This window comes from Sorex fumeus, unplaced genomic scaffold (assembly GCF_029834395.1).
Source record: "Sorex fumeus unplaced genomic scaffold, SorFum_2.1 ptg000122l, whole genome shotgun sequence".
In the NCBI taxonomy this organism is placed as follows: Eukaryota; Metazoa; Chordata; class Mammalia; order Eulipotyphla; family Soricidae; genus Sorex; species Sorex fumeus.
The window spans coordinates 49,102,756-49,112,684 of NW_026606179.1; the positions used below are offsets into that span (position 1 = coordinate 49,102,756).

Sequence of the window (9,929 nt, forward strand, 5' to 3'; positions counted from 1 at the left end):
GGGCACTGGGCAGGATTATTTGTCCTGTAGTCCACCTGTCTATCTCTCCCAAACTGCTGAGGCTGAGCAGAGCCTTCCCTTTGGCAGAAGTCCACCTACCAAGGTAAACCAGATTTGGCCTGCTGGAGCCTTGGGCAGGAGAGGAAGGACATACCAAGAAGTGGAAGGCACTACAAGTAGCCGACTTCTGGGTGGGAAATGAGCAACCAAGGCAGAAACTGAGTGCAGCGTGGAGGGGCCTGAGTTCATGGGGAATAAAGGAAAGGAGGCTAATGCAACAGACTGTTGAGAGACAGGCAATAGATAGAGGAAGGCTGGACGGATGGGTGAGTGGAAGGAAAAATAGTGGAGGGATGGTGGATGGATGGAGGATGAGTGGGTGGATGGAAGAAAGAATGGTGGAGGCATGATGGATGGATGGATGGATGGATGGATGGAAGAAAGAGTGGTGGAGGCATGATGGATGGATGGATGGATGGATGGATGGATGGATGGAAGAAAGAGTGGTGGAGGCATGATGGATGGATGGATGGATGGATGGATGGAAGAAAGAGTGGTGGAGGCATGATGGATGGATGGATGGATGGATGGATGGAAGAAAGAGTGGTGGAGGCATGATGGATGGATGGATGGATGGATGGATGGAAGAAAGAGTGGTGGAGGCATGATGGATGGATGGATGGATGGATGGAAGAAAGAGTGGTGGAGGCATGATGGATGGATGGATGGATGAGGGATGGATGGAGCACTGGAGGAAATGAGAGTAAGGAGGTGAGTTCTCGGACTTGGTTGCACATGGGGAAGCCAACTGGTGTCTGTGGCTCTACATATTCTCATTCTCCTGTTGGACCCCGCCCCACTCCCTTCACTGCCTCTGCTGCCTGTGCCAGGGGTTCAGAGGGTCTGATGTGCTCGCATCTCAGGGCTTCTAGCCTCCCTCACCCGATGAATGCCCTTTGGCCCCAGCATCCAGGGAAAGTGACAAAGAAAAATGAACAAACTGAAGTGAAAACTGGGAAAGACCCTCTCACTAACTGTCTGGGTGACCTAAGGCAGATCACTTCATCTTCCCAGTCCCCAGTCTCCTGATCTATGAAATGGGTCTATAACGGGAAGCATCCCCAACCAGAAGGAACCAAAGTTTGGTTCAGGCCCTGCCCCGGGGATTCGGGGACACAATGGGCAGCCGGGCAACTTCACGGGTACACTCCAGTCTCAGGGGGCTGCTGGTGGTGGGTTTTACAGCTCAGGAACAAGCCTGGGGAAAGTGGAGGGTATGAGCCCTAAGCGGGGCTAGTGTCTCAGTCCTGGGAACAGACCGTCCTCTGTCCAGGGAGCGCTGGGCTGGAGCAGGGCTAGGTCCCCACGCCTCTCATCGGATCCCCGGGCTCAAGTGGCCAGCGGGTGGAGGGGCGGGGGTGGGGCAGAGACGGCCTCTCTCGCCCTGCTGGGGGGTGGGGGGGCGGGTCCCCTGGGAACTGCTCCTCCCGCCCGCCACCGCTTTAAGAGGCTGCAAGGCGCGGGGCCGGAGCCGCAGCCCGGAGCGCGGAGCCGGAGCCGAGCCGAGCGGGCAGGTGCAGGGCTGCGGGGACGGCAGCGGCATGACCGGCCACCACGGCTGGGGCTACGGCCAGAACGACGGTAGGCGCCCCCGCCGGCACGCCGCCCCGACCGGGGCTCCCCAACCCCTCCAGCCCCCACCCTCCAGGCCGGCCCGGGACCCTGGCAACCCCCTTCCTGCACCCGGCGCGAAGTCCGCGCCGCCTGCCCGCCCGCGCATCCCGCCGCCTCCTCCGCGCAGCCCCAGGCAGCTGTGGCGCTCGTTCGGACCCGAGCCCGACACTTGCTCACGCGCCCCGGAGGGCGCCGCTGCGGGCCGAGAGGGCCCCGGGCAGCGCGGGGTGGTCGGGGCGGAGCGCGGTGCGCGGTGTCTGTGCGGGGAGCGCGCACGGCGTGTGTGTGCGGGGGACCTCCCGGGAGGGGCTCCGCGGGGGCAAGGGCGCAGTGTCCCCGGGAGAGCTTCCCCGAGGAAGCATCGTCTTGGCTGTCGTGCTGGAGGTATGTGAGGGCGGGGGCATACAGGGGCGCACGCCTGGGTCCGGGCTTCCGCATAGAGCGGGATGTGTGAGCACGTCCCGGCTTGAGACGCCAGAGCCGCTGGCCCGAACCCACCTCTGGGGTGACGGGCCCGACAAGCTGACCAGTAACAGGCGCTCCGTCGCTCAGTTGAGGTGGGGGTGGGGAGGGGGAGGCAAAGAAGAAAGAAAGGGCGGCAGAAGGGAGAACCAGGCAGGCTTGGTCCGGCTCTGGGCTACTTCTTACCAACCTGGAGCAGGGACCTCACTGCTCTGTTCCCGCATCCCTAGCATGTGTGTGGGCCCTGCGCTGGTCAGGCTATGGGGGGCAGGACTTTGCAATGCTGGGGGGGGGGGGGGGCTCAGGGAGGTGCCTGCTGTCTCTGCCTTTCCCCAAGACCCCCAAGGACAGGATAGCCTAATTTGGAGGGGAGAACCCCAAATTAGGCTATCCTGTGGGCGTACATGGTAAAGAGATCCAGGAAAAGGCCACGTAGAGCTGCAAGGATGGAATGAAGCAGGGAAAGGGCAGGTGGACAGACCCCGCGAAGCTCCAGTTCCTCCTGCACCTGCTCTGGGCCAACATCTAAGGGTGTCCCCAGGAGAGGGAGCCCCCAACTCTAGCCTTGCTGGTCCTGTCTCTAGTTGTGAACAGCCAGGATGCTCTGAGGCCTGCCACCCTCAGGTCCCTGCCCATCATCAGCCAGACCAAGGTGGTACCTTCTGGGGGTAAGGAGGGAAGGGAACAGGCAGAGGGAGGTGCCAGCATGCGACGTGCTCATAGGACTTCAAAAATAACCCAGTGGGTCTGGGCCACCATTCTGAGTCATCCACTGGGGCCTCGGCTCCGTCGGCACCTGCTGCTGTTTTCTCAGGAAAACTTAAGAAGCCAAAAACGGGGAGAAGCACCAGCCGGCGATGGCGCTAAAAATAGGTCGCATCTCAGGATGTTCCCCGGGGAGATGCCGAGCCTCCAGGCTACAGATGGAGGCTCTGGGAGGCAGGTGGTGGGCGCCTGTGGGTGTACGTGCAGGTGTGTGTGTGTGTGTGTGTGTGTGTGTGTGTGTGCACGCAGGCGCGCACAAGTATGTTTGCTGGCATCTTTTCATGCAGACCTTGGTTTGCAACAGGGTGTGTTTGTATGGGAGGGTGCACACGTGTGTGTTAGATGGAGTCAGCAGGGACATGCATGTTTGCAGTCGTGCGTGTTGCTGGTCACTGAGCACATGGGTGTGCAAGGAGGAAATAGGTGGATCGCTGGGCACATGTCAGGGAAGGGCAGCTGGGGCAGGCCACGCACACATACTTATACCATACCCAAGCATGCACATGCCTGAGGGGCTCTCAGTTCCCTCATCTGAGAAACAGCACCCCTGCTGCTCTCTCCTTCACTAGGGGCCTTTGTGGAGCTGAGACATCTCTCAAGTCAAAGTGAGGCCCCGGTGAACATCACCATGAACATGTCTAAGGCAGGGGAAGGGGAAGTGGCTAGCATCAGACTGGGGACACCAGGGTTTGGGGGACCCCTCTGAGCATGTACTGGGTATGGGGGTGAGTCTGCTGTCCAGACGGCCCCTCTAGGCTTCCTGTCAACTCTAGGAGGTGAATGTTAGTGAGCTCATTTCACAGACAAGGGAAAGGATGGTGAGAGGGGAAGTGACAGATTGGTGGCCCAAGCTGCCCATCTTCGATCTGGGACCTCTGAAAGCACACCAGAGAGAAGGCTGGAGACCCGGGCTCATGCCCTGACACCACATGGTCTCCTGAGCACCTCCACGAGCAAGCCCTGAGCACCCAGTTGGGAGTAGCCCACCCCCAGCACCTCTGGTATATCTCCCCAACCTCCCTGAGAAAAGAAGACAAGGGGACCATGGCCCACGGATGCCCTCAGCATGTAGCCGAGAGATGTCTGATCCTTGCCCTCTGCCCACTGCAGGCCCTTCACAGTGGCACAAGCTGTTTCCCATTGCCCAGGGAGAGCGCCAGTCCCCCATCAACATCGTGTCCAGCCAGGCTGTCTACTCGCCCAGCCTGAAGCCTCTGGAGCTGTCCTATGAGGCCTGCAGGTCTGTCAGCATCACCAACAACGGACACTCTGTCCAGGTGGACTTCAATGACAATGATGACCGAACCGGTAAGTGGTCTGTGCCAGAACTGGTGCTCTGCCCGCCCGCTGTGGACAGGCTCGGGAGGGGCATCAGGCTGAGGTAGAGAAGGCAGGTCCTCTCTCCAGCTCCAGAGCCTCCGGCTCAGGTCTATGCCCTTGTGCATGCAATGCAAGCAGCGGAGGCTGCTCTCCTCTCCAGGGCCACAGAACTGCAGGGATGTTGAGCTGGTCTACAGCAGATGCCCAAGAAATGTTTTTCCCCCTCCTTCTCATCCACCACACTTTAGGCTGGTTTGATTTTTCATTCCCTGCCCCATTAGTGAGGGGCAGGGTGGCCTATGGCCAATCTCTCCTCTCTGTGATCTGGCCAAATGCAACAGAGAGAGAGAGAGAGAGAGAGAGAGAGAGAGAGAGAGAGAGAGAGAGAGAGAGAGAGAGAGACAGAGAGAGAGAGAGAGAGAGAGAGAATGGAGCTAAAAGGTGCTGTGGCCCTGCGCCCACCTCTGCTGCTCTTTTATTCCTCTGCACCACCACTAACATGGGTGAGCACAGAGAGTTTGGGAGCTGTGGGGCCCAGAGCCAGTCCCGCCCCATATAAAGATCCTCTCGCCAGTCCACTCCTGACCTCAAGATCCCCATCATCCTGGGTCGGAGAGGCCAGTGGGAACTTCGGGCAGCTCCTTCCCAAGTTTCTTTGCCCTAGAATAGAATCCATGTTTGTCTGCAGTCAGGTCTTAGAGAGCTCAAGAATATTCCCTAATGAAGGAATTTTGTCTTTGGGCCCGGCCAGTGAAGAAGAACTGGCTGCTTCCTTGGGTAAGGGGATGGTTGGTGCTCTGTCCCCTGCTTCCTGTCTCCCCTTCCCCCAACACACACAACTAAGGACTCCAGGGAACTTCTGTTCTAAAGAAGAAGTCAAGAAGTAGGTAAAGAAACAGACTTTCTGGCTTAGTTGCTCAGATCTGAGTTCCTTGGCAAGCTAGGAGTAAAGAGAAAGAAGTTCAGGTCTAGTTCTTGCTGCAGGAGGAAGAATGTCTAGTCAGTCCTTGGAAGAGGGACACAGCATTTCCTGGTACTAGATTCTAAGGAAGAGTCACTCAAAGCTTTGGGAAGGGTCCCAGGCCACCCAAACAGCCTTCAGAGGCCACTGAGGCTCAACATTGATACTTAGAGAAGCCTCTGATGCAGGGCCAGGTTCAAGGAGGTCTACTTCCAGGCTTTTCTGGGGCTCCCTCTGCTCCCCCAGATTCCCAGAACTGCGATGACAGGGAGCCCACAGAAAGAGATTAAGCCCAAACAGAAGACAGTTGGGACTCTGCCACTCCCGAGTCGTGTGACCTTGGGCAGGATTCCTGCTTTTCTGAGCATCAGGCCCGGGAACAACTTGTCCTCCTCAAGGAGTTCATGGGTACAAAGTCAGCTGAGGGCTGGGCACACAGTGAATGCTCAGTGAAAGGAAGGATTTGGTGCTCACAGGTCAGACTAGGGAGTTCAGCCTTCGAATCTAGGGCTCCTGACACCTTCTTCACTGGACCCCTGAGCTTGGCTCCAGAACGAGCTTCTCTTTTCTCCCAGATTCATCATGACAGGCTCAGCATCTCGGATCAGGCTGGGCAGCAAGTGTGTGTGTGTGTGTGTGTGTGTGTGTGTGTGTGTGTGTGTGTAGGGAAGTGGGGTGGAAGGAGGCGGGGGACTTCTCTCAACTCTCCCTCCTTCTCCTCTAGGGCTCTGTGGGGGAAGGTCCTGCCCTGGGCACCCCTCCTGGAGGGGCCCTGTCACACTCTGAGTCTGGGGCTGTCACCCGATCCCAGGGCTCACATTCAGGCCCCGCTGGATCCCTTTCAGCTGGTGATTCAATCCGTCTCTTCAGGCCTGGTGTGACCATACTCACCAGGTAGTAGGGAAGGCCCAGAACCAGCATGGTGGGACCCTCCCCAGGAGGCCATGAAGGAGGCACACTGGAGCTATCTGGACCTGGCCATCCGAGTGGGGACTCAGTGGCCTTTAGACAGCAACAAGGACCTGGGGAGACGTAAGATTTGGGGGGAGGCAGCACAGCCTGGTGATCAGGGCTCTGGCTCTAGACTTGCATAGGAAATATGATAGCCTTAGAGCCTAGCTCAGGGCCATGCTGTGTGATGTTGGGCCAATGCCTTGCCCTCTCTGTGCCATTACTTCTTACTAATACAGAGACAGTTAATTCTGTCCCTCATGGGTTACTGGGAGAACTAAACAAAGTAATCCTCTGAACCCAGCCCTGGGCCAGGGCTCCAGAAGTAAGAGATTCTTTTGATAGTGGTGATGGGAGCCCAGGAAGCCAGGCCCCACATTACCTGAAAAATTAGATGGGAATGAGGGAGTGATAGTCCTGTCATTGTCCTGTCATTGCCAGGTTCTTCTGCCACCTGCAGGCTGCCTGGGATCTCTGCCCAGACCCAGTCTAGGAGCGAGGGGCCTGGGTAGGGATGGGACCAAATTCTGTGCAGTGAATTTTCTGAATGGAAAGCCTCCCAGCCCTGGGCAATGCCTGGATGCTCTCTGGGGTGCCACTTAGGTCCACACCCCATTTTTTCCTGCAGTGGTGACTGGGGGGCCTCTGGAGGGGCCCTACCGGCTCAAGCAATTCCATTTCCACTGGGGCCAGAAGCACAGCGTGGGCTCGGAGCACACGGTGGATGGCAAGTCATTCCCCAGCGAGGTAAGGGCCCTCCTATCCCCCCCACACCCTATCAGGGAGAGGAGAGCCGGGGGTGGGCGCCAAGCCAGATGGATGCCCTCCACCCACCCCAGCTCAGGGTCTTTACCTGAACTCTAACCCTTGCTGGCCTGGTCCATGTGTCTAGTTCTCTGAAAGGCAAATCCAGTCCCCCATGCCCTGAGTCACCCCCTTTCCAACTGGATCTGGGGCTGGAGAAACAGTAGGGAACGTGCACTGGCCTTGCCCAGAGCTGACCCCTGTTCTCCCCCCAGCACCACAAATGGTCCCCTGAGAACCCTTGGGTGTGGTCAAAAAAAGAGTGGGGCTGGCATTCCAGGCCCAGCAGGCCTGGCCTTCCTGGCCTTGAGTCCCCCGCTGATCTGTACATGCTCCTCCCTCAGCCCAGGGCTGGCCCCTGTCTTGTCCACCCACTCAGCCTTTGGCCCACACCGTTCTCCTCCAGGGATGCTTCTCCAGAGCGTCTGTCCGGTAGCTCCACCCTCTCCTTTGCATTCAGCTCCGGGACACTCATCTGTTTAACATTGACTTGGTGGAGGACCGGCGCCCTTGCCGGGCTCCGTGGGCTCAGGGAAGGATGGACCCACAATATGGAGGATGTTGTCTCTCAGAGCTTTGTCAAGCTACCGCCGCCCGCCCCCGCTTCACCCCCCTCCCCCTGCAGCAGACCTGGAGTTTGCTGGGAGTCCAGTAAGCCTGGGTCCCAGCTCCCCTGGTCCCTGGCAGGCGCTAAGCCCTGGCCGGTTGTCACCCCGTAGCTGCACCTGGTTCACTGGAATGCCACCAAGTACAGCACCTTTGGGGAGGCGGCCTCGGCACCCGATGGCCTGGCTGTGGTCGGTGTCTTCCTGGAGGTGAGGGGGGTGAAGTGGGGCCAGGAGGGGCACGGGAGGCCTGGCACTGCCCCCGGTTCCAGACCGTAGGGGATGCTAGACTCACCTGACCCTCTCCCCTACAGACAGGCAATGAGCACCCCAGCATGAACCGCCTGACCGATGCCCTCTACATGGTGCGGTTTAAGGTGAGAGCAGGGGTCTGTGGGCCTGGCCCAAAGCAGCCTGGAGGGGAGCGTGGGGGGCAGTACTGGACCCAGGAGCAGACAGGCCCTTGCTGAGATGAAGGGCACCAGGCAGTGCTGGAAGAGCCGTGCTCCTTGCTCCCGTTCCCAGGTTCTTGGGGCTCTACTGAGACCCTCAGATCCAACCCTGTGGAGCATAGGATTGCCAAGATGCTCACTAGGCAGCTGGACACGCACAGACAGGGCCACTCAGGGTCACTGAAGGCCAGGGAGAGGATGGGGAGGGGGGTGACAAAGGGCTCGGGAGGAATCACAACTTTTACACTCGATGGGGAGGGGGTGGACGGGGGAATGGACTGGCTGGGGCTGCATCTGGGACTGCAGACATGTGCCTATGATTTGCATCAGTGGGCAGCCATGAGGCTGCCCGTGCTGATTCCCGGATCCTCGGCCCTGTCCAGGGCACCAAGGCCCAGTTCAGCTGCTTCAACCCCAAGTGCCTCCTGCCCACCAGCCGGCACTACTGGACCTACCCGGGCTCCCTGACGACCCCCCCGCTGAGCGAGAGCGTCACCTGGATCGTGCTCAGGGAGCCCATTAGCATCTCGGAGAGGCAGGTGAGTCCTCCCAAAGTACCAGGCAGAGGGTTGCAGTGCTCGGCGTCCCTCTAAGGACCTGTGACTCTCCCAGTCAGCACCCCACGACCTGAACCCCCACGGTCATGGCTCCAGTCTTTTTGCTAATCATCATTGAGTCTCTGGGTTGGGAGTTGTCTGGTTTTGCTGCCTGTAAGGACCTAGACACTGAGTGGGAGGGGAGACCCCTGAATTCTGTGACTAGCCGCTGCTGTCAGGCTCTGAACTGGAACTGGAGAGAGCGGGGTCCGGGGTGCGAGTCCTTCAGTGAATAAATGAAGTTGGAGGCCAAAAAGGGAGAGTCAGAGAATGTGCTTGGGGTCGAAAAAGGCAGTCCCCCATGCCCCCCTCATCTTTTCTATCTTCTCAGATGGAGAAGTTTCGAAGCTTACTTTTCACCTCGGAAGACGATGAGAGGATTCACATGGTGAACAACTTCCGGCCGCCACAGCCACTCAAGGGACGGGTGGTCAAGGCCTCCTTCCGGGCCTGAGCTGCCCACCTGCCCCACCAGCTACTAGGCACCATCCTATCAAGGGCTTCCACGTCAGCAGACACCAAACCATTGAGGCTCCCCGCCTGGGGGTGCCGTGGACAGCCTCTGGCCAGTTTGTCCTTGGCCACCCTGGAGGTTTCTTGATGGGGCCCTGGAGTTGGGGAGAGGAAGGGCTAGAGCTGAGCGTGGGCCCAGCCTGGGGTCACCTCAGCTTCTCCAGGACCCTAAGGTTCATCGCCCCCCCACCCCTAACCCCCTTCCCCGGAGCTCACACTGTGATTGATGGACGAGATCAGGCTCGGCGGGGCAGGCTGCGGGCAAAGCCAGGAAGACTTAAGCAATAATTAGAGGCAGGCAGAGCTGCCCCTCGGCGTTACCTCTGGCGTTACCTCTTCTGCAGCCTCCGCCACGCACGCGGCACCTCAGTGCCAGGCCGTTGAAGTCAGCACCCGGTGGCCGGAGGGGCCGTGGCCTTCTCCCTCCAGCCACCTGCTGCTGGAATGGCACTGGCAACAGCTTTCCCTTATTCCCCAATTTCTCCCCTTAGCACTGCCCCGCCCCCTGCATCCCTCCCTCCTGCCCCCACCCCCACCCCCCGTCCCTGCCAGCCACCAAAGCCATCCAGGTGACAAGCCATCCTCATGTTGGTTAATAAATTCATCTGTGCAGCGAATCCCTTTGAATGTCTGTGCTGCGGTCATCCTCAGCTTTATGATGTGTCCGTCCAGGGAGGGACAGGGAGTGTGAGGACAGAGCAGGGCAGGTGGGCGGAATTCCTGTCCCAAGACTAATGGGAGCATTCAAAAAAAATTTGAACTACCTCCCAAGTAGTTCTTAGAGAACGTAGAGCCACTCTTGGTGGTGCTTGGCCCCCGGGACAGG

At 58.9% G+C, this 9,929-nt stretch overlaps 1 protein-coding gene across 2 annotated transcripts; it reads left to right on the forward strand.

Annotated features, from left to right (window-relative positions):
• Positions 1–1,489: 1,489 nt before the first annotated feature.
• CA7 (carbonic anhydrase 7) lies at positions 1,490–9,548 on the forward strand. 2 transcript variants are annotated; one of them, XM_056136311.1, is made up of 7 exons: positions 1,490–1,641; positions 4,012–4,209; positions 6,762–6,880; positions 7,657–7,752; positions 7,857–7,919; positions 8,378–8,533; positions 8,922–9,546. In XM_056136311.1, the coding sequence occupies exons 1-7, from the start codon at positions 1,602–1,604 to the stop codon at positions 9,042–9,044; spliced, it is 795 nt and encodes a 264-aa protein (XP_055992286.1). In that variant the 5' UTR covers positions 1,490–1,601; the 3' UTR covers positions 9,045–9,546. The 2 variants fall into 2 exon arrangements, with proteins under 2 accessions (XP_055992286.1, XP_055992287.1); XM_056136312.1 differs by lacking the exon at positions 7,657–7,752 and having other exon boundaries at positions 8,922–9,548.
• The last annotated feature ends 381 nt before the right edge of the window (positions 9,549–9,929 follow it).

Excerpts from the sequence above, each read along its gene's own strand:
- CA7 (XM_056136311.1), top strand. The coding sequence starts at position 1,602 with ATGACCGGCCACCACGGCTGGGGCTACGGCCAGAACGACG. Across the intron at positions 7,753-7,856 it reads TGGTCGGTGTCTTCCTGGAG|ACAGGCAATGAGCACCCCAG; the intron begins GTGAGGGGGGTG and ends TCTCCCCTACAG. Across the intron at positions 7,920-8,377 it reads TCTACATGGTGCGGTTTAAG|GGCACCAAGGCCCAGTTCAG; the intron begins GTGAGAGCAGGG and ends GGCCCTGTCCAG.